We start from the raw sequence: 24,678 nt of genomic DNA, 5'->3' as shown, positions 1-24,678 counted from the left end.
GTGTGGCCCTGCGATGGACTGGCGAGCTGTCCAGGGTGTTCCCTGCCTGTCGCCCAAAGCCAGCTGGGATAGGCTCCAGCTTCCCCGCGACCCTGAATTGGATAAGCGGTTCGGAAAATGAATGAATGAATTGGCTTTCATCATGCTTTTTTTTCCTGTCTGTAAAGCGTCTTGAGATGGCATTATCGTGATTTGACGCTATATAAGTAAAGTTGAATTGAACTGAACTGAAATGTTTTTTTCAAAAATATATTAAAAAATAGATCAGCACTTTGGTCAGCTAGGTTCTTTAATTAAGAAATTAAGGTGGATTGGATCACATCTTTATTATTTACATGATATATTTGTAGTATAAAATAGTTCAAAATCACTTCGCTCTTTATTAAAATCAGTGATGAAATATAGCTTGTTCTTTTATACATAAGGAATTATAGTAGAAAAATAGAAAAGTATGAGAGGTCATCTCTAAATCAGCAATATTTCAGGCTCACAGCCTTTCTATTTGATTTTACAGTGAGACGTTTTCTTGTCTTTTTTCTAAGTAAAGGATGTGAACCATACTAAACTCTTTTATATATAGTCTATGACACTAAAAAATGAGTGTGGACAGTGGGGGTCTGACTGGGACAGCACGTAAAAACTAGACGGGGGTACGTCTTTACGTCATACGCCGCGTTATCCCGCAACAAGCAGTGAAAAGTTTTTAGACCCCCCTCCTCTGTATGTTTTTGTTGGGGGAAAAGTTGGTTGTAGATCGTGTGTGAATGTAGCGTGTCCGTCGCTTTTCGCCCCTCGGCAACAGGGGGAATGCAAATTTTTACTTTAGTAAAGTTGGAAAGCGAACTCGTTTGCAGAGATTTTGCGCTTTGTCCTCTGACTCGGACTAAAAAAAAAAAAAATCTCTGGCCATCAAAGTTTCACCTCTGCCGTCTCGTTAGCTACCTAGCTAGCTCCTCCGCTAGCTCACTCCCCAACAAAGTTAAGGCTACCTCGCCTCTTACATTGCATTTCTCTTGGAAACTTTCAGGTTAGAAGAAACTCGAAGCGATGTCGGAAACCAAAATAATTTATCACATCGACGAGGAGGAGACGCCGTACTTGGTGAAAATACCCATAGCGGCCGACAATATCACTTTACTGGATTTTAAACAGGTTTTAAACAAGCCAAACTACAAATTCTTCTTCAAGTCTATGGACCAAGACTTTGGGTGAGCTGCAGTGATATTTTTCTCCTTTCTTTAAGCAGAGTTTTGTGTTTGCAAGAAAACCAAGGCGCAATAAAAGCTTAAAACTAAAGCCGTGTTTGCTTTAATAGAAAGTTGGAAAGAAGTGTTCATTGTGCTAATGTTATTAGTGGAAGAGCTGACCAAACAAACTCCTGAACAATGTTAAAGAATTTGTCAAATATATCCTTAAATACTACTCGCTGCTGAAACTCTCATTTAGTTGTCTGTCTCAGCATTATTTTTGAATTAGTATTATTTTGACAATGTTTTGCTGAAGTTTAAATAGTCATGAATAAGACATCCAGTTAGGTGACCATTAAACGATCACGTCCCTAACCAGAAACTGCATGGTTGTGATCACTGATGATGGATATCCAAACTGCTCTATAAATACTCAACAGTATGTAAGGCTGGGACATTTCTCAGAAAACATCACCATTATAATGGGAGACATTCCTTGTCCCTGCTGCTTTGCTTTGCCATAATCCTCATCCCTCCCTCCCCTCTTTCCTTCAGTCCATCATCTGGTGAAATCCTCGCCTTTTCTTTCTTTTGGGAGACAAGCCAGGGTTTTGTCTCCCCTGTTTAACACTTTGGCCTGCCAGCCATCCTTTCATTCTCTGGCTTCTTCGCTTCCTTTCTCCTCTCCCTCAGAAAGAGCTACCTCTCCACTATCAATTAATCTTTTTTTTTTTTTCTTCTTTTTTCTGTGGTGGTTCTGCACTCTTCTGCAGAGGAATGCATGTTTGTGGTTTCTTCACCCAGTGAGACCCTTAGGCTTTTTGTTAAATGCATTGTAGTTTGGATGAGTATTAAGGCTGCCCCCCCCCTCCTCCTTGTTGAATGGCACCATCAGGGCCTGTGCCAGGGAAGTTGCAAAGTCAAGTCCAAATCCAAACTGTAAAGACTGAATTGGTCTTTATTTTGGTCTTGACAGACTTGTCAGGATATTGCTGATCTGAATATTAATGGTGCCAACCCCAATAACTGATTGGAGAGAAATTCTTTGAGGAAATTTATGAAACAGAAGTTGCAATAAGTGGGTAGTCTGTTTCCACCGATGGTTGTTGATCATGATGTTGGTTATTTATACATATTTCTGGAGTAAACTTTAATTTCCATGAAATTAAATTAGCTATTACATAATTCTTCACAAGAATACTTTTCTTGAAAGAACATATATTTACATGCACTATGATATTCTGAATATTGACCCTATTCTGAATATGTCAGTATTCTGATTATGTTGTGTACATCAAATCAAACGTTATTCATAAGTACTTTACATACGAAATCAGTGCAAAGTGCTTTACATAATAACAATGTTAACTAATAATATATTTTATTCATATTTCCAGCAACCTGTTACATCTTATTTTAATTAATGATTCTCATCCACATTACCTCGCCATATGCCACTGCAATGTTTACATCTATCTAAGCCTCAATATTAACGAACTCAAGATAGTCAGTGCAAAAAAGCCCAAAGGAAACTACACCTGAAGTCTGATTACTCAGTTTTGTGAATTTTGATTTTTGCTTTTTACATCAATCCTCAGAAAGGTGCTTTATGGAGTTCAAAAGAATTGAAAGGTACTTTTGGATACTTTGGCTATACCTGAAATTAACTTTAAAACTGCTAAAAATTAAACGCAATTTTGATGGCAGGCCATTTGATATGTTGATGCATGTAAGCCTAAAATGAATTCAGAGATATATTGTATACAGGGCTAAAGCATGCACTGTTAAGCAGCAGTGTGCGTTGCAAAATGCTGCGGTAGGACTTGGTGGTGCAGTTAGCAGGTAGGCCTTTACATCATGCAGCTAATGAGTCTTTAACACCAAACCCACAGTGGAACAAGCTTGGAAAATCAGTGCATGTCTGTCTCAAATCTTCAATTAGTGCACCGTTTCAGGATTCTGCAGCCTCTTTTTTATTTTTAGTTAATTCTACATGTCGAATTACCGTTATGTTACTGTGGATTGGCCATTAAGTGTAGCGAATGAATGGAAACTGCAGTCATGACAGAAAGCAAGCGCCCAACTTAACGGGCAACACATACTTTTGTCTCATCAGCTATCCTCATTTTTCCAAAAACAAGCAGCACTTGCAAAATGACGTGGCCGTGTCGAATTAGGAAACTGAAGAGAAACTGATTATTGGGACTGAAGTGAGACCAGTTCAGTATGAACTATCAAAAGATATTTTTTTCCAACTTACCTTATTGAACAATGTACAGCTTTAATTTGATTATTACCCACTATGAATTACTAGTGTAAATCCCCAGTTTGATCACAATACAATATTATATCTATTAATAGATACTGTTTTGATTTTTGTCCATATCCTACATTCAGTAACAATTCAATTTAGGACCCACTGATATGATATGAAACCATATCACGAGTAATTGAACATATTTATCATGTAACATAATCACAAAAAGCAACTTCAATATCATTTAACTTTTTTTTTTAGCCCTGAGCTCAGATATTTAAATTGATTAATTGAACTGAAATTGTTTTTATAATAAAGACAGCTCAGAAACAAATTAAAAAAAAAAAAAAAACAGTCTACCAGAGGAACTTAAAATCCAGTCATTTTTAATGTAAAGGTGCATTTGCTGAATGGCAACTATGTTGATTATTGAACAATGTATGTATTTTGGGTTGATGTCATTGTCTCATTGAGCACATCAGTGATATATCCATGTAGATTGATGTATTGTCATAATACTATTCTGAATACTATTTTATCTGGTTATGGTCATCAGAAAAATACTGTTTACATTTTAGCAACTAAATAAATGCTTTAAATAACCATAAAATGTAATCTGTTTAAACTAGGGATGTACAAATTGCTCTGCTTCAGCCTATTACCAGTGTTGGCTAATTTGCAGCATTACTGATGACTAGTGGATAAACTGCAGGAATTCCCTTTTTTTTTATGGTGAAGTGAACACATCATTCTCATAGCCACCTACTTAAAACTTCCACAGTCTAAGACTGAATGGGGAAAAAAAACCCTGACCCTCTGTTAAATTGTGCTGCCTGGCATGACACACTCATTTGAATGCCTCCAACTGAGTTCAGATGAAAAATTTTGAACATAGCTTCGAGTCAGCTGTCCAACCAAAGCACAGATTTCTTCCCCCCCTCTTCTACGACCCAGGAGAGGAGAGTGTAATGGTGTGTGTTTTCATTTTCCCTGGTACGTGGCCAGCTGTCGACCGGAGCTGCGTGTGTGGTGGAAGGGGGAGAGCCACGGGGAAGGTTGGTGCTGGGAACCTGGAACTGAACAGTCCATTTGCTGAGTGTCTACATGGAGAACAAAGAGCTAAAGAAATAGTGTGGCGTTAAGCTAAAGTTATTAAATATTCTAGTGTGTGCATGTGCTCCTAGAAAGGATTAAGGAACTTTTTCAGCAAGATTAATTATTAGAAAACTAATGCTGCCTTGTCTATGAGGAATTTAATGGTACCAGGGGACTAGAACAATTTAAGTGGACTGCAGGGACTTAAGGTTTTAGTGACTGGAATGGTATTCAGCATATTTATGGGTTATTTGTGCATTATTTTAGTGTGTGTGTGAAATGACTTGACTGTGGTTTCTTGTTTGTTTGGAGGGCAGAGGAATGAAAACAATTAAGCTGTCTGTAGACTGTTGTTGCATCTGTTCATCTGCTGTCTAGATGCTGTTGTTTTGCAGTATGTGAGCAGAGAAATGATACACTGAATGGAGAAAAAGTCTCTTAGCTAACCAATGTTTTTACAGAGATGCAGCTTTTTAAAGGCTAAGGGATCTTCAGACAGATCCATACCAGGGAGCACAACAGTCATGACTTTATGCAACACTTTCCCACAAAACCGGCACTCAGCAGCTGCTTATGAAAGTCCAGTGGAGCCTGACCAGATTTCACACACAAAAGAATGAGGGATGTTACCTGATGAGGCTGGAAAAATCATAAACCTTTGAGGTGTGTGTGGCATTTGTGCCCATCCTTGTCTCAGAAAGCTACTGGATTAAAGTAGGAGGAATCTGTTTGGTTGTGGTGGGGGGAGCACAGTTGGGGCCAAATGGTGGTCTGATAAACAAAGAAGGCATGTTGAGTGGAGGAAAGAACAGCGTCTTTAAAGAGCTTTGAACCTTGAGATTGATCATGTGATGTAGTTGGGGTTTACTAGTATGGAGAAATAACCATATTATTTTCTTTTATAAACTTGACCACAGTAAAGACTTGTGGATTTGTGTAGTGATAATTGACTTTGTTTTAAAGCTATTTCCTGTTATATATCATACATTAGATAAAAAACTTATATATTGTGGACCATTTGTCAAAACGAAGTTAAAAAAAAAAAAAGGGGGATAAAGAGAGACAAATGGTTACCGCAACAGTTTCAGATGATACTAGTTCACTCTTAAACTACTTTCACACTACAGATCTAATTTTTTTATACTAAAATCTTTTTTTTTTCTTTCTTCCGTCGTTCACATGATTCACAATTTCAATCGAACCTTTTATTGCACTTATATGTGAAAAGTACGTGGCTCTGAAGTGACATACATGCACAGAGAAAAAAACACACAGCCACATGTTTCATATGCGGCAAGCCGTGTTTTTGCGAGTAAATATGGACACTACATGCTGACTGCACAACAACTCTGTAAGTGATACACACATGCTACAAAGCTGAAAAGTAAATTGTGGTCCAAAATTATTTGATCCTTTTTTTTTTCACATTCAGTTTTACTGTGTCCCACCTCCTGCTGTGCAGATTTGTGATCCATTCAGTTTAGGACCACATATAAAAATGGCCTGGGTCAGATATTGTGTCGTGCAGGCTGTCATTAAAAAAATTGGAGTTGCATATTGGCAAACACCGCTCCTTCCCCCACCACCACCTGAGTTGAGCTGCATTGTGGACGTAACCTTAGTCTCACCTGTACTTTAGCATTAGTGACATTCATTTTCCCACATGCATTTCGTCCTGTTCCCTGATGGCTGCTAAAAGAGTGTTTTGCAGTAATTACTATGATAGTTTGTTCTAGGGCTAGACGATATGACGATATGTATTGTTTGGACGATAGAAAATGTCTATTGTTTCATATGAGGCTCTGTTGTTTACGCCACGATAAGGTGCTATACTGCAGTTTTTTACGTCAAGATGCACTTTACAGCATGCACGCTGCAATATATAAACAAACATGGAGGACGACGGTAGCAGACGCATTTCAGAGCAGGATAATTCTCTAAAAGATGACTTGCCAACCAAAACTGATGAGCTTGTTCATAAAAGACGGGAAATTTCTGTCACATGAATGCGGTTTGGAAATAAAAAGACCGCCGTGAAACCGACATCAGACTAGCTCGCGGTCCCAACAACGGACTTCGACACAACTAATTTTTATCACTTACACAAAAATACAGAATAAAGAATAGATTCAACGAGTAAACGTCGCAAAAGCAGCGTGAAGTGGTGACAAAAGCGCTCATAATAAACTCCAGATGCAAACGCGGCAAAAGGTATTTACCTGTGAAACATCATACGGCCATTCCCCCAGATGGAAGGAGTCAAATACATCTGACCAATAACTGATGACTGACACAAAATTACACAAACATTTTTATATCGTTATGTATATCGTTATGGGGATATAAAATGAGCTATATTGTGATATAAGATTTTGGTCACATCGCCCAGCCGAAGTGTCTTCTGTCAGTTTGTTCTCCTAAAAATGTTCATGATATCTCTTTAATTTTGACCCAGCTTTGATTGTTTTCTTGCTTGGCTGTAGATGTATGTATCTGTCGGGTGTGTTTGTTTTGCTGGCATGTTAAGATGATGAAGTTGTGTAGCTTGCAACAAAGGACAAAAGCTGTAAAGGTCTGTGCTTAAACTCATTGCTGTGACTCATTAAAATTAATTCATAGCGAGTGTTTTTGCTGTGCCGATTCATGGCTTTGTGATTCTGGTAGCATTTTAATACAAAGATTAGAATCTAGGTTAGAGTCCTAGTGACATAATTGGGCTTTAATTAGTAGTTGATTATCATTTGATGAAAGAAAATTAAAGTTGAATGTGGGTTATTGTCAAACCAGTAGGTTTTCAGATGGAAAGCATATTTTCTGTGCGACTGTGGTAGATGCTGGATTAAGTGTGTGTGTTTATGTTGTATCCAAGGGCTTGATTACGCTCAGCCTCAACTCTGAAAATGTCACTGGCTGTATTAAAGTAGTAAAATATATGATATGGGGACTATAGAGTTGCTGTCTTCATTCTGCAAGGGCAGCATGTTGCTAAGTCTCTTCTTCATAACTTTATGGTGTCGGTATATATTTGAGGAGGATTTAGCATCTCTCTAACTAATATGAGCTGAAGTGTGAGGTTGGTTGCATGTCTGTGTTCCCACAGACTGGGTCACCTGATCTACGTGGATAATGGAACATCAAAATGAGTTGTCACAAGAAATTTGGGGATATTTAAACTTAAGCCTGACAGTGTTCTAGTCACAGATTAACATATTTTGTTTGACATGGAAGCAGTATGAACTCTTAAATTTCCCTGCACTTTCCACTGTTTTACATCATGACCAGTTTAAAAAAAAAGGCATCGCAGACCTTTCTAATTTTCTCTGGCTCTTTTATGCAGCAGGGTGATTCAGCAACCACATACAAAGCCAACATGTTGTGAAAACAGAACAGTTTATACCTCCTAAACATCACTCTCTCTTTGTTTTGCAGGGTGGTGAAGGAAGAGATATCCGATGATAGCGCCAAGTTGCCTTGTTTTAACGGCAGAGTGGTGTCATGGGTAAGAAATGATAAACTTTTGACTAATTTCTTGTTACCTTGGTGTGAGAGTTGCAGACATCTGTTCGTGTTGGAAACCTTTCTATGACTTTTTTTCATCCTGAGGTTTGTCTGAAAAATGTCAAGACAATAGTTTTATCTGAAAGAATCAGCCAATCAGAAATCCCTTTTGCTTTTCTTGTGCATTTCTCCAAAACCTCCCTCAGGCTAATTTATCTGGTCCAGCAAAGAAAAACAAAACGGCAATTAAAATCTGATCCGATCAATAACTTTCCATAAATGAGACATTGCAGATTTTGTACAGGCTTGTTCTTGAGAGGATGTTTTCTTTCACATAAAAAAAAGTTCATCTGAAGAAAGAGAAAAAACCCTGAACAGACTGGGTGTCGAGCCAGGTTAAACAGGAGGAAACAAGCTCAGCAAATGTATGAGAAAAATATTCTTGGAGCTTTATCAACAGGGTGAGTCAGTGTAGGCAGCATATTCCGGTTCGTTCAGATACACTTTGAAGTCAAATCTAATCATACATCAAATCTCATCGTGTTGTTTTTATGGTTTCCCCCAACATTTGACATGTATTTTACAAAATTGTTAATATCTTATCCTGGGACTTGATAAGCATTCCAAACATTTACATCATTTTTACATGTGTAATAATACCCTTTTTTATTCCCATCAGAAAAATAGACTTTTGTGAATACTTCCATCCAGTTTAGGCGGCAACCTCTTTGGCCGACTTTTTTTTTAAACTGAAGAGATTAACTAAAGTTTATCACTGCTTGTATATTTTTACACTCAGGTCAAAGTTAACGGGGGTTTTATGTTGCTTTATTGTTTCTAATCCATATATCTAAAAGTCTAAAAACTGTTTTGGTTGTCATGCAGAAATGTTTTTTAAGATGTGAATTCCTGAGTGGATTTGACCCTGTACTGAAATTTCATACTTGCTTCAGATACCAAGGAAAATAGTCAATATTACAGAGGGAAAAAGTAGCAGATCAAGAGGTATAAAGTATTTATAATAAACTTGGCTCCAAATAAATACATTTCAGGTTATAGATTTATAAAAATAGGATTAACTGCTCAGTAAGTACCACGGCTTGTATCACCTTAGCTCCAACAGTTTTAGGTTGCATATCGTAAACCAAATTATGATGCAAATAAAATTGGAACAAAGTGTTTGTCGTCTTTCATGCCGGTCTTTATATATAATTTAAAAAAGTAAATGAGCACATGTCTGGACTGTAACATCAGAGTGGATTTATGCACCATTTGAAGTCAGTTAAGTCTGCAGATATGAGACATAATCTAACATTTTTTTATTTAAATTGATACCATGTGTGATCTCTTTGTGATGGGACAGTTAGAGCAGAAAAGCTTCCAGTTTGCTGAATAAATCACGAAGGCAAAGCTTTTCTCTTTGCTAATCGATACTTTAAGCCGAGCTGCATGCTGCACCTCATGTTAGCAGTTACAGTACAGTGAGCTGCCAGCTACAGTTGTCATACTTTCCATTTCTCTAATGGAAGTCCCAGCTGTTGTACTCCACCCTGCAGGTTGCGTTTGAATCGAGACTAAACACGAAGACTTGGCCCACTTTAGTAGGTCTGAGACTGAAGCATCTGTTAAGTGCATACGAAAGTGGGGAAAAGGCATTTAATGAGAAGGGGAACAAAGCTTTGACTAGAGGGACTGATATGTGATCTGCACACCAAGAACGATGAGGAATCCCAGGAGACAAGTGTTTCTGAGTCTCATAACTATCAGTGAAGAGGAACGAGGAGTTGATGACTCTGTAAAGGTGTCTGCTTTTATCTGTATCTTCATTTCCACGATATATGTTGACGTAAAATGCAGTCTGTTTGTTAAATTGTACTTATTGAAAATACCTGATGGGACAGTTGGGCAGTATGGAACATGAAAATGTGTAAGCTTGTCTAAATGCTGTGATTTCACATTGACATGCTGGGTTTTATTCTGCAGTCATTTTGGATTGTAATGATTTAAAGTTACAGGGCTGTTTTTGATGACCTTATATTTCCTGTCATTCTCATCTTGCCTGTTTTTGTTCTTCGTGTAATTGGATGCTGGATGGCATTCATCCTAATAGTTACTCTGTGTGTGTGTGTGTGTGTGTGTGTGTGTGTGTATGTAGGCAGTTTTGTTGTGTAATGAAGAGAGACAGGTTAAGTGTAGTATAGCATTTCATTTTGCCCCAGAGACGTCCATCTGAATAGAGTACAGTGTTTGTGTGACAAACTAATTGACATGTTGCCCGTTTCCCCTCCCTCCACCAACTTCCCCTTTCATACCTCTTTTTTTCTCCTTTTTTTTTTTTAACCCCTTATTTATCTGCCTTCACTCAGTTTAAACAACTGTTTTTCTTATTTCTTCATAGTTTCCCTAAATCTGTTTATTTTCCCTTTCTCTGCTTGTCTTAGTTGGTATCTTCAGACACTCCAGCTGCAGAGCCTCCAGTGGCAGTGGTCCCCCCAGTGGAAACGGCTAGTCAGCCCTCACCACCTCCGCCGCCTCTCCCGCCCCCTCCTGCAGAGAGAACCGGGGGTATTGGGGACTCTAGACCGCCATCCTTCCAGTAAGCACAGCATACTCGTTACTGTTCAGTAAACCCACCTGATGATGGTCACAGAAATGTTCGCAGTTTGCGTACTGCTCTTATTCTTCTCTCCGAGCTTTGATGTATAAACTCTTTTTCTTGAACACTCCCAGTATCAAGTTCCTGCAAGAATACAACAGATCATGTGTAATTGAGCCTGGTTGTAGCCGCCCTTGCTCTTTACACGACCAGCTCTGGGAAAAGCTTCCAACGTAACGAGTCTCACAGTTATGATTTTTAGGTACTCTGAACCATATAACACCTAAAAACTTTTTGATATGAATTGAACAAAACATCAGAGAAACGATAAGTACTTTAATATTACCTCACTTACAGTTATAACTTATAAATTAATAAATTAAAAAGACATGTTTATGATAATTTGCTTAGTTATAACATTTAGGTCTGTCTTAAAATAGAATGATTACAGTCTGAGGCTATGCTGTACATTCAAAAGTCTTTTCTTTTTTTTTTTTTAGTTTCCTTTTTTCCCACTATTAGTTCCTCAAGAAATATGTTGTCTGGAGCTCTTGATGTTTACTCAGAGTTCACTTTAATCAGCCCAGCCTCCCATGTACTCACTCTTTTATATAATTATGTTTTTAGATTGAAGTGTGTTCTTTGGCTTGAGGAGCGTAGCCAAATGTTTTGTTGTTTTGTTTTTTTTCTTCAAATACAACAAAAAATCTTTCTATCTTCCCTAAATTTTCCATTCACAGTCAGGTTAGAATTAACTGCAGAATTATTTTTATTTTGTTTTTCCAATCCAAACCAAAACCGTTTATCTCGGTTGTAAATCAGATCGATTCTTCTTGTTTTGGTTTCTGATGATATATGCACACGTGCAAAGCAGCCTAAGATGCTACAGATGGCCGACATGAGACTTCAATTGTCTCCAGTGTTTACTGAAGAGTTCTTGAGTTTTAAGAGCTTCTTCTTAAAATGTTAAATATTTCAGAGTGGGATATTAAGCATGTATGCATGCACATCAAAAATCCAATCATTGCTTGATTTCTTGAGTCATCAGATAATTCAAGTAGTCATGTAAACATGTAGATATCCCCTATCAGATAAGAGTCATTATGAGATCACATGTAGATTTCTTCCTGATACCCTGGTGTCTTTGTGCATGTCGAGCTTTATATCTGATTTGTTTTGTCTTTTTAAACCCATGCATTCGTACAAAGTTAGCTTCAGGTTTTGTAATTTGGCCTGATTAATGAACTAAAGACTATTTCTCTGCCAAACTATTTTGTGGCAAATTACAGCTATTGCTACAAATGCAGGCCTTGCTGTTTTAAAAACAGACTAATTATGAAAATAACAGGAAGTGACATCGCCACGCCCATACATTCTCCGAGATGAATCCAATAATGTACTTGTAAACGAAGACATGAAATTTTCAATATTGTATTTCAGAAGTACATGTACATTAGATCAGATTACTACAGTAATGTGATTACCCCAGGTATCTGATTTTAATGTTTGTTTGAAGGGGCTCAATGTGTGAACAGAGCAAACAGTCTTGTGTGTGAGCTGGTTAAAAGTTACTGTGTGTTGTGTTCAAGTTGCTTCACAGAATTGTGGATTTGTTTTAATATGCGTGGCATCTTCTTTCAAAGAAAAACTGTCATTACTGAGCCTCATCCTCTCAACACAACACACAACTATACTATAGTTCATGGGAAAATGAAGTCAAACATAAACTTCATGTTCTACTTAAAAATCTCCTAAATATGTGGGGGGAAAAAAATCAGTCTGGGTGTTTGATGAGCTTTGGCTGACAAGGTGTTGCCCCTGCTTGTTAACTTTCCCCTCATTCTGATGATCTTGTTCATTTTAAAAGATGACTGTGGTGCTCGGGTGCAGCATTTTTAACATCATATAGTCAATAAGTCTGGTTAAATTGTGATACATGACGACAAAATTAATTAATTTTGTGAAGGAAATGCAACCTTAGTCATAAACCTTGTGCATGCCACTAATAAAATCTCACAAGTACAAGTTCACAGTGGATAATTATGTTTTATCTGCATGCTGATGGAGTTACCTGCATGGCTCGAATTCTTTTCACAGTGTTTCCCTTCATGTCTACATGTAGTGGTTTCCCTGTCATCTTGTGAAGCTGTGATTATACTTGAGCTGCCAGGAGATCGTGTGTTATCAGATCCTCTCCTGAGATTTAAGCACAGCCGCAGGAGATGAACGTTTCAGTTTCAGACGGTTTCTAGATTCAGTGTAATTTGATGATATCATATCCGCTGATCTCCAGCAAAAACCCTCATTAAAGTGACATGTAACTGGATCAGTGAGATGACCACTGAACAGCTTAGTTTTAGTATAAATATTAGTAAATAATGACTGAAATATCCATGTACTGTTATAAAATCCACAGTTATTAACAGCACTAATAATAAATACAAGCATGAAATTTAAAAAGATAAACGAGTCAAATGCAGAATATTTTTGGAGTTATTTCAGAAAACCACAATAATTTTTAAAAAAAACATTGATTTTATTTCCAGCCCCAATGCTACAGGCAGCGTGGAGACTTTGGACGACCAGACAGAAACCGAGTCTGTAGTTTCCTTCAGGAGGGAGAGACCCCGGCACAGAGACAGCATGGATCAACATGGTGAGGACTGCTACAGCAGATGAAAACAATCCTTCAAGATTTGACATGCCCTCATCCCAAAGATACTGAATGATAGGATCGAGGAATTTAGAAGTGTGGAATGTTTGCCATCTGACAGAAAAAGAGGTAAACACTTAAATAAGCAAACATGAAAAATCTTGTTGAATGTTTTCTGGGTGTCCTGTTTTGTCCTAGGCCCTCGTGTAAATGGTCAGAGCCGCCTAGAGCGCCACCTGGCTGGCTATGAAAGCTCCAGCACGGTGATGAGCAGCGAGTTAGACACCACCAGCTTCTGTGACTCTGAAGACGATGACACTATGAGCAGGTGAGAAATGAATAAAAGAGCTGAGTTACAGACAGAGGAAGGGTTAACTATCAAGTAGCAAAATTGTTTTACTAAAGAAGCCTTGGTCTCATAGAAAACTCCACTCATCTAAAATAGTTTGCAGAGATTCCTGGTTTAAAATGTTTCACACTAAAGCAGAAGAAAGGATAATAATACTGACAGAGCTTTAATTATAGTTACCTACAATACAGCCACTAAAACTGAAGACGCAATTCTTAGTATGTTTCTTCGGTTCCTGTGATGGTAGATGGGGTTCGACATTAGTGTCGTCGATGAAAAGTGGGCCCTGCAGAAAAAGTTTGGAAACCACTGCAATAATATAAGTTTTTCTTCTTCTTTTTTTTTTTTTTTGTAAAAGGCTGGGCTGCAAATCAGCATGTTTAATATGCTGATATATGATATGTAACAGGGCATAAAGTCAAGATTAGAAATTAGAAAGTTTATTTGAACATAATAGAATGAACAAAATTAAATAAAATCTTGTCTTTTTTTTTTTCATATTTTTGAAACTTTTCACAAAACTTCACAAACCTTTTAACAGAGTTGAGTGAGCAGTGTTACCTTTCCTAATCTCACTGCATGTCACTGATCAGACTGCTGCAGGCTGACTGCAGACACTTTATTTAACATTAAAATACAAGTGGAACTAAAGCCACATAAAACCTGGACATTTCAGGGACTGCTTGCTAATTTACATTATAAAAACAACATGAACTGTAAGTGTAAACATCATAACGGGACTCTTTGTGCTGGGTTTTAGGTAGACCTGTAATCCTGAAATATGTATCACTTTGCATGTGAAAACCTGCCTGATGTGATGGTGGATTACTGAAACACTTAAGATGGCAAACTGCAGTTGGGTGACCACTACAGTTTAAAATAAGAATTGTTGTTTTCTTATTTGCTTTCCTTTGTCAAAACATCTGGGATTTTTTTCTCATGTCTTCATTCATACAGATGTTATATCAGTCACTTTTAAATGTAAATGATCATGCCCCCTTTTTTTTTTTTTTTTAACAGGTTTGAATGAATACAGATACAATAAAAACGATAATACCGTGCTATTTGGTACAGTATTATTTTGTGTGCTGCTTTAACTTTAGCGGTTAAAACCTTTCTTTTTGATACCCAGACTAAAAAACAATGAGCAGTCACAACACGTGATGTTTCCTGTTTTGCTCCTCCATTGTCTTTTATGAGTTACAGACAGGTGGATGCCCCGCTTGTAGACTGTTTGTGAAAACATTTTTCTTGTCTGACCTTTCACCTTTTGTTGAACTCGTAGGTTCAGCAGTGCGACCGAGCAGAGCACAGCCTCCAGGCTTCTTAAGCGCCACCGTCGACGGCGGAAACAGCGGCCACCACGTCTGGAAAGGGTGTGTATAGAAAAATATAAATCAGTTTGGTTATATTTCTAATTAATTTTTCTTGGTTTTATTGTTTGTGTGATTACATATTAGGGATGCACCGATCCACATTTTGGGAGTTCTGATCCAATATCAATATTTAAAATTTGAATATCTGCAGATACTGATATTTGCCGATACCAAATCTGTTTATGTGAATATTATTGCGACTGTGGTTATTATTGTTGTTATAACTGTGTAAGATTTCATTAGGTTGTAATAAATTACCCATCCTTTCTAAAGTTACCTCACCAACACAAATATAACCGTACAAAACAGATCTAACAATGTCAACAAATTGTATTTTGATTTGGCACATTTTGCCCAAATACAACAATAAATGTGTGGTTTTGAAACAAAGATCTCGCTTTTAGTGTCACAAAAAATGTAACATTTTAATATTCAAGGCATATATTTTTTTAAAACACGTCCGGAGAATGTCATCAAACACATCTGCGCTGGCTTGACCAGTGTTGTATCGGGTGTGGCATTGGAACACTTTTATTAATACCAAGTACAAGTATACACACAGGCTATTGAGCCAATACTGATATCACTATCGGTGCATCCCTAGTATTTATATATAACTCCATAGAATAATTGATGTGTTTGCATCTCCAGGCCTCGTCCTTCAGCAGTGTCACAGATTCCACAATGTCCCTGAACATCATCACCGTCACTCTCAACATGGGTTTGTACACACCTGAAGCTCGCTTTGAAAGAAAAGATACACATATGGAGATTTTTTTTTTGTTGTTATTGCCAGCTATTTAACATACAAATCAGTAATGTAGTGTATACTTCTGCACTTTTTACATTTCCTTTGCTGATGCTGTTTTTATTCTTCAAAACACAGAGAAGTACAACTTCCTGGGCATCAGCATTGTGGGCCAGAGCAACGAAAGAGGAGATGGAGGAATTTATATCGGCTCCATCATGAAAGGAGGCGCTGTGGCCGCAGACGGACGCATTGAGCCTGGAGACATGTTGCTGCAGGTGTGGAGGGATGATGTCTTAATCTTTCAAAAACTAGTTGTTTTTTTTTTGTTTTTTTTTGTTTTTTTTTTAAGTATTGTTCATGAAATGTTTGAAAGTAAAGCAGCATTTTATTTTGATTTAAAGAGCTCTCAGGAGCTTTTTTCTAAATAGTTTTTTTTCCCCTCTAGTATTGCATTAATCATGTAAACTTAAAAGAACTCATGAAAATGAGCACTTGTGTCTGCAATAATTATTTTAATTTAGCTCCAACGAAGTCACTGATATTTTCTGGATTAAATTATATAGTTTGCTCTTTTCCTGTTTAGTCACATCAGCTGACTTCTTACTCAAATCTTTTGCTCTTTATTTCCCCACCAAGGTGAATGACATCAATTTTGAAAATATGAGTAATGATGATGCAGTGCGAGTACTGAGAGAGATTGTACACAAGCCTGGGTGAGCAGTTATTTTCCCATCACTCAGTTTTCAGGTTGTGTCTATTTACAAGGTGTTTCTGATTATGAATACTCTTCCCTCCCTCTCTTGGAATTTGTCAGGCCTATCATCCTCACAGTGGCAAAGTGCTGGGACCCCTCTCCTCAAGGCTACTTTACCCTGCCTCGCAGTAAGTACAGCACAGCTTCATACCTTCTCTGTGGTGGAAGTCGCTTTCAGTAAACTGCACTCCTTTTCTATCTGTGTAGACGAACCGATCCGGCCCATCGACCCAGCCGCATGGGTCAGTCACTCAGTGGCGATGACAGGGGCTTATCCACCTTATCCTGGCAGCTCTTCACTCAGCACCATCACCTCTTCCTCCTCTGTCACAGAGCCTGAACGTGAGTCTTTCTCATGCTTCCATTATCCTCTCAGTGTGTGATAAAACTGTCTTTTATATCTTACAGAAAGCCTCATTCTCCACTTCTGAACATTGTGTACTCTGTTTGCCAGACTGTTGAAAGTGAAAGCCTGAATGCCGTTCATTATCTTGCTTCTGTTTCTCTCCATCTTTGTCTTTTAATGACATTAGTGGAGGAATCATCTTTCACATTTCTCTTTCTGGCTTCATTTCCACTGTTGTGTTATAAGTGATAGCTGCTGCTTTCCTGCCTTTAATCTCGTAAAAAGTTCCTCTGCTTACTGTCTTGTTTTTGATGTCTTATGATTTTATCTTGAATTCTTCCACCTTTGACTTCCTTAATTTGTCTTGTCTCCTTTCAGGTTTTGATGATTTTAATTTATCGCTGCACTCCGATATGGCTTCAGTTGCCAAAGCCATGGCTTCTCCCGAGTCAGGTCTGGAGGTCAGGGATCGCATGTGGCTTAAAATCACCATCCCCAATGCTTTCCTCGGTAAGACGAAAACTGGAAACAAGAGGAAGAAAAGTCTGAGTTGGTTTCATGAACTCACTTTGCCTCACAGGACCTTACAGGGCAACCATTATATTCCTGGAATTAAAGCCGTGTGACTTGTGGGAGGGAAAAAACCCGAACGTACTAATGTGAATGCTTGTTTTGAATGAAAACATGTTAAATTGAAATCACCTGAAACTGAATCACAAGCAATAATTACGTAAACTACATTGGTTTTTATTTTTGTCCCTTTTTTTAAATGATAATTACTTATTTGTATATTTTATCTTTTTTTCTGACTCGTGTACTAAAATCTTGCAGCTTTAGGAGACATCAGGCTTCCAGACAGTATTTTTTGTGTCCCTTTAGCTCCGTCACTGAGGATATGACTTCTTCTCCTTAAGATGTTGATGTTCCTAAATCTACTTTTAAAGATCTTTGTTATTATATACTTCTGCAATATGAAGACTCCTGAAGACAACAATGTTTCAATTTAACAATCAAAAAGAGCTGCAGGTGATTGCAGACTTTTACCCCTTAATTTATTCCTGATTTAACCACTTGACGGGAATTCCTGATTATATTTAATGTACTTATCACTGACTTTATTGTACTGCTGCATTTTTATTCATGCATTTAATCTTCTACATTGTGTACAGGACATCTTAAAGACACATTTAATCCTTAAGGCTGAATAAAATTGTGTATAACTGTCCTCTACGTGTTTGTACCTGTCTCCAGGCTCAGATGTAGTGGAGTGGCTGTTTCACCACATTGAGGGGTTCCAGGACCGCCGAGAGGCCAGGAAATATGCTAGCAACCTTCTGAAGGCTGGCTTCATTCGGCACACCGTCAATAAGATCACCTTCTCTGAACAGTGCTACTACGTGTTTGGAGACCTAAGCGACTGTGAGAACTGTGAGTTACTAAAAAAAAAAAAAAAAAAAGGGCAGATCAAAGACCGACTTTCAATGTGCTGAATGTTACACTAAATTAAATTTCGCACACAAGCAGCTGTGGACAACCTAATGGCTGTTGGGATCAAATGTAGGACATCTGAGTTATGGAAGGATTTCGAAAATGTCCGGCCATCCAAAAATTCTGAATTTCCAGAAAGGACATAATATTAGGAGAGGAAACATTTTAAAAGATACTTATGCTGTTTATTTGTAGTTTTGTTTTTCTGTGCTTCATTGTTCATCTTTTCCTCTACATCATACATGTCAAACTCAGGCCCGCGGGCCAGTTTTGGCCCGCACTAAAATGATATTTGGCCCGTGAGATGATTTTAAATATGTGTTACGTCTGGCCCACCAATCCATTATACAGCGCATGTACCAAATCCCTCAATGCTGTCTTGGCGAGGTAGACTCCGGACCGAAAAACACCCCCACCTTGACGTGCTCAATCTGCAGCTTCAGGGGCGTGCGCACGTCATCACTATTACACGCAATGAGGGCTTTAAGAACCAAGTTGCGCTTGTGGGAGAGTCAAGCGCAGCAAGGAAACCTGGTTCATTTTGTGCTGCCAAGTCATGAGAGAGCAAACCTCTACCGCCGTGTTGCCTTTAGCACAGCTTGCTAAAAAAAAAACTTGATCTACTTAGCGCTGAATTTACCCGACAATTTGCCGACTTTGAAGCCAAAAAATGTAGATTTGAACTTTTTAGCGACCTGTTTGTGGTTGACGTGAAAAGCGCACCAACCATACCTCCAAATGGAGCTTATTGAGCTACAGCAGGGGCAGACTTACCATTACGCAAAACTAGGCGGTTGCCTAGGACCCCCAGTTCTTTAGGGTCCCATAAAACTTGTCATACACTTATGATTATTTATTACTTACTACTAACAAAAATGTTGTTGTTGTAGCCTTATGTTTTTTATTAAAATGCATTCGCTAAACTGTCAGCAGAATGATTATTATATTATATGCATCTCTGGGCCTCCGCTTCAGGTATATAGAGCAGCGCACTAATACCTAATGTGATCTGTCTGTGTCTGTGTGTGTGTGGGTGTGTGTGTGTGGGTGTGCGATGTGGTCAGTGAGTTGATCTGTAACTTAAAGAATGACTCGTCAAAATAAATGATCAGTTCATACCTCAAGTGAAGCAACCCTTCCCTGTCATTATACAGGGTCCTCTCAGTCAGCAAAGAGACTTTTACACTGGCTGTTAGCAATGCAAATAATATACCGTAGTGGAGTAGAAAGTGCTATATTTACCATAGGGCCCCATGCCTGCCTTTGCCTGGGCCCCAAACCTCTTAAATCCACCACTGAGCTACAGTGTAATGACACACTCAAGTCAAAGAATGACTCTTGTCGGTTTTGCACAATTTCCACCTTACCTCCCCGACACGCTGCTCCAACTGTGCCCAAGCTGCGCAAATGCTCTCTGTGTTTGGCAGCACATATCTGTGTGAGCAACTATTTTCTTTAATGAATATGAACAAAACAGCACACAGGAGTCGACTCACTGATGAAGACCTTACTCTAGTCCTGAGGATTTCCTCAGCTCAGAGCCTGACTCCAGAAATTGATGTACTTGCATGTAAAAAGTGTTGACAAGTATCTGGATTGGACCCATGTGGATCATCAGAGTAAATGGAAGCAAACTAAACTGGATAAATATGATTTTATTTACTGAAGGCATGGTCTGTTCAAAGTTAAAAGATAATTATTATATTTTTTAGGTGTTGGCCTTGATGGCCTGTGATGAAAAGATTTAGGTTACAATTAAAATTAATATAAAGTTCCAGATATAGAGGCCTGATATTTATTTCTGTTTTTTTAAGCCTTTACTGGGTTCAGTGTTAAAGCAAAAATAGGCCTAACTATTATTTAATATATGAAAATGTTTAATACAGTACTGTATCTCAAAAATAATGAAAACATGAATAATAGCTGTCACTTTCTGAATATTAAAAAAAAAAAAAAAAAAAGAGTTTGGCCCTCTACTTTGTTCTTTTTAATTTTGGCCTTCTGTGAATTTGAGTTTGACACCCCTGCTCTACATCTTCCTTCTAGACATGGCCAATCTATCACTGAATGACAATGATGGCTCCAGTGGGGCCTCAGACCAGGACACCCTGGCCCCTCTTCCACTCCCTGGCACCTCCCCATGGCCCATGATGCACACCTTCCCCTATCAGCCCTACCCTACACATCCCTACTCCAGCCAGCCGCCCCCATACCACGAACTCACCAGCTACAGCTACGCCCCTGGCAGCACCGGCAGTCAGCACAGTGAAGGTGAGAACAGAGGCATCACGTGTCATTCATGACTCAACTTACCAACTGCAAGTTATATATATTTTATATCACAAAAGGCTCTTTCGTGTTGTTTAAGTGAAGTATTTGGCTTTACTTGTTCACTACTATCACTACTTTATATTAGTTATAAATGGCACTCTGAGGTGTTTACAGTATTAATTACATTCCAATTCCATAAAGGTTGGGAGGCTGTATAAAATGTCAAAAAAACCAAAGTACAATCATTTCTAGGGGTGGGAAATCGAGTCGAAAAATCGAATATCAGAATTTTTTGCTTCACAACTTAAAAATTTTTTTTTCCCATTTTATTTTTTTTTTTTTTTTAAAAAATCGAATTTTCTTTTTCAAATAAATAAGAATAATCCAATATGAATTTTTTGTCCTTTTTTTTTTTTCTTTTTTAAAATTGATCTTTTTACTTTAAGTATATGTCTACTTGGGCATTATACCAGCATAATGATGGTCTGACTTCTGTGTTGTTTTTTCCTAAATAAAATTTTTTTTTAAAACTGACGGGGAAAAAAAAGTTTTCTACATTTTTTTTTTTTTGTTGTTGTTTTTAGTCTACAAAAATTAGCAACATTGAATAACTGTGAGAATCGCAATTTTAAAGAGAGTTGGCACCCAAAAATATCTAAATCAAACCGTGACTAAAGCATATCGTCACAGCCTTAATAATTTCTCATCTCATAAATTCAGATTTTATTTCCAAGAGAACGTACACAACATATCAGATGTTGACACTGAGAGATTTGATCATTTTTATGTAAAATATTAGCTGGTTTTAAATTTGATGGCAGCCACACATGGATCATTTGACAAATATTTAATTAATTAGGTTAAACAGGTCAGTTGTGTGATCTGGCTATAAAAGGAGCATTTTAGAGAGGCAGAGCATCTCAGGTGTAACGGTGGGCTGAAGCTTGCTTATTATGACATGCAAAGTTGTGAAGATGTAAATATCAAACGATTCAGAGAATCAGCAGGAATCTCAAATTTTTTGAGCACCTTAAGTTTTGCATCAGACATGAAGGGGAAAACATTCATCTTAAAAACTCCAGGAGCTGCTCTCCTCGCTTCACTAAACATTCACAGTTAAAAGAAGAGGTGATGCTACTCAGTTGTAAACATCCCATTCCAGCTGTTTTTAAGATCTGCTCCTGCCATAAGATTGAATATAAGCTAATACTTTGCATTTCAACCTGCTTTGAAGATCTGAAATTATGTTTATTGTGTGTGAGAAAGCAGTGCATTCTGCAGTTTTTTACATTTTACACAGAGTCCTTTTTTTTTTCTTTAACATTTTGGTAATTGGGGTTGCATTTGTTAATTTGTTTTTGGTTTAAGGCTGAGAGTTTTTAAGTATTTTTGGATTTTATTTCATTCCCAGATAATAAAACAGAGACAGTTTTCATGAAGGACAAGTTTAAACATTTTTAAACCTGAGAATTACTGTAGCTTTTTTTAAAGCAAATAATAGGTCAATATAAAGGTGATAAGTTTGTGTGAGGGAATGATTTCCCTTCTGTCCATTTGATGTGTGGCATTAAAATATTTTATCTGAAGAATTTGAGCCATTTACTGTCTGTAGAGCTCACACTTTCCTGCTTGTTTTCAAGTTTTAAATGAACAAATATAAATAGGGTAAACATCACGTCTTACAGTGTTTCCCTTTTGTTCTGCCTTCAGGGAGCCGAAGCAGTGGCTCAACGAGAAGCGAAGGTGAGCGGCATCGCAGCGGTAAAGGCCCCGGAGGCACCGTGGGCGGAGGGGAGAAATCTCCCTCTGGTGGGGGTGGAGATGGGGGCGGGGCTGACTCGCGCTCGGGCAGTGGCAGCGAATCAGAATACTCCACCCGCAGCAGCCTGAGACGTGGTCATGGTTCAGCTGCCCCGAGCGAACATAGCCATGCCTCCTTGCAGCGCTCGCATCATCACCGCTTGCCGCAGCCGCCCCACATGTCTCCCTACCCTCCAGGTATCCTGCCTTACAACCCCATGATGGTGATGATGGTACCCCAGCACCCACACCCAGCCATGGCAACTGCCCATGCTCTTCCACACACACAGCAGCTAACAGCTCCCATGCACCCGGCGCTGCCACCGCCCCCTTCCTCCACTCCAGGGGGACCTCCTGGGGCTCCACCCACTCGTGACCTGGGCTCGGTACCACCAGAGCTGACTGCATCGCGCCAGTCGTTCCACCTGGCCATGGGCAATCCAAGCGAGTTCTTTGTTGATGTCATGTAGTTGTAGTGTTTCTTTGTTGAGTGACCATTCATGTGAAGTTAGCACACGGTTCCCACTTGTTCCGATGAACATTTCCTGGTAGTTTGAGCTCACAAGTGTCTATTGGGTTGAGGGCACTTGGTACAAATTTGGTGAAACAGGGTTTAAAACAGCAAAGAAAATTAGAAAAACATTGATGTAGAAAATGGCCTGACTTGGTGTACCTGCAAAGTCTAGTTCCTCTTCCACCAACAAAAAATAATAATAAAAAAACAGCAGGTTTTAAGATTTATTTTTAGATAAACACGTTCCGCGTTGTTAAAAAGAAAATTCATTCATATTATATTTAAAGTGCCTGTCACGTCTGCTCAGCACAATACTTTTGCAATCCTTAAAAGTGCTCTAAAACCAGTTTTCTTTTAAGCAGTTGAAGCGTCTTCTCATATATTTTATCTAAGATGTGGCCGATCAGGACCTGCACAGGCCAGTTTAACACTAGAAGGCGCCAGATACATTTTTGTACTTGAAAAGGAGACAGACCTGCATGTACATTTATCTGCATTATAGTACCAGATTGTTTGTCCACACAAGAGTATATTGAGTGCCTTACTCTTTTTCCCTCTCTTTTATCACATATTTTTACACTCCAGGTACACAAAATAATGAATTTTGTTCCACATTGTTTGACAATGAACTTCTCTGTGTATATCTATGTAAAGAGCGAGCGCTAATGTGAAAAGAAAATAGGTCCAAAAATATCAGGAGAACTTGTGTTTAGTAATCTCTGCCTAAGCATAGTCATCAAATAAGTCTTGTGTGAGGGGTACCCTGTAGTTTTTTTTTAATGTGACTGTAAAGTTTGATGGTACTAGTTGGTGAAAAGACAAAATGCTGAAAGTGGTACTTTTTGATTACACGCAGTGAATATACTAACTGTGATCCAAATGTCCCACCTCCTGATGCTTGTTTTATGTTACTGACTTGCATTATTCACCAGTTTCATTTTTATATGAGTGACTATATAAATCATGTATAATCCAACTATTAAGGTGCTAAATGAAGAGTTGCGATTTCAGAAAGAATGGCCTTGATTGTCAAATGGTTTGATTTCATATTGCCACCTTTGCTTGTGTATTTGAGAATAAATTTGATACTTACCTGTCAGATATGATTTTTTTGTCTGTTTAATGCAGTCTACTCATTGGATCTGTGAACTTGGACTTTCTCACAGACTTGATCAGAATGATTTTTTTTTTTTTTTACATCACATTGCAATTGATCACATTTAAACTTTTCTGTTGGATTATAATAGCTGCCAATTCAATTATTTATAGAAGCAAACATCACTGTTGGATTTCTTTATTGTGTTAATTGGCCAGTAGTAACTTATCAAGGTAATATAAACTAACTTTTTTAATATATGTATATATAATGCGTTGCTGTAGATCCAGCCTATGGTCAGGAACCCTTAAGGGGATACCCGAAGAGCACAGGATGTCCACAAGATTTTTGACTGAACAGAGCCTATGTGATCAATGAAACTTAGACCATGTTCACACAAGGAGGAGTTGAGGTCCATCTGGCCTCACAGCAAGAAGGTTGCTGGTTCGATCGGTTTTGACAGTGACCTTTCTGTGTGGAGTTTGCATGTTCTCCCCATGTATGTGTGGGTTCTCTCCAGGTACTCCGGCTTCCTCCCACGGTCAAAAAAACATGCACGTTAGGCTGATTGGGTACTCTAAATTGTCCCTAGGAGTGAGCGTGAGTGGTTGTTTGTCTTTGTGTGGCCCTGTGATGGACTGGTGATC

At 38.3% G+C, this 24,678-nt stretch overlaps 1 protein-coding gene across 1 annotated transcript; it reads left to right on the top strand.

The window, feature by feature from the left end:
- Nucleotides 1-742: 742 nt before the first annotated feature.
- On the top strand, nucleotides 743-24,025 carry dvl2 (dishevelled segment polarity protein 2). The gene is made up of 15 exons (XM_079257984.1): nucleotides 743-1,208; nucleotides 7,969-8,038; nucleotides 10,479-10,633; nucleotides 13,180-13,289; nucleotides 13,485-13,614; nucleotides 14,921-15,011; nucleotides 15,663-15,732; nucleotides 15,898-16,037; nucleotides 16,399-16,475; nucleotides 16,577-16,644; nucleotides 16,724-16,858; nucleotides 17,241-17,372; nucleotides 18,114-18,290; nucleotides 20,397-20,621; nucleotides 22,332-24,025. The coding sequence occupies exons 1-15, from the start codon at nucleotides 1,048-1,050 to the stop codon at nucleotides 22,889-22,891; spliced, it is 2,301 nt and encodes a 766-aa protein (XP_079114110.1). The 5' UTR covers nucleotides 743-1,047; the 3' UTR covers nucleotides 22,892-24,025.
- Nucleotides 24,026-24,678: the final 653 nt, after the last annotated feature.

The sequence above is a fragment of the Telmatherina bonti genome (assembly GCF_933228915.1).
Source record: "Telmatherina bonti genome assembly, chromosome: 18".
Lineage (NCBI taxonomy): Eukaryota > Metazoa > Chordata > Actinopteri > Atheriniformes > Telmatherinidae > Telmatherina > Telmatherina bonti.
Note: the sequence above shows the minus strand (reverse complement) of the source record. Positions and strands in the feature narration are given on the sequence as shown.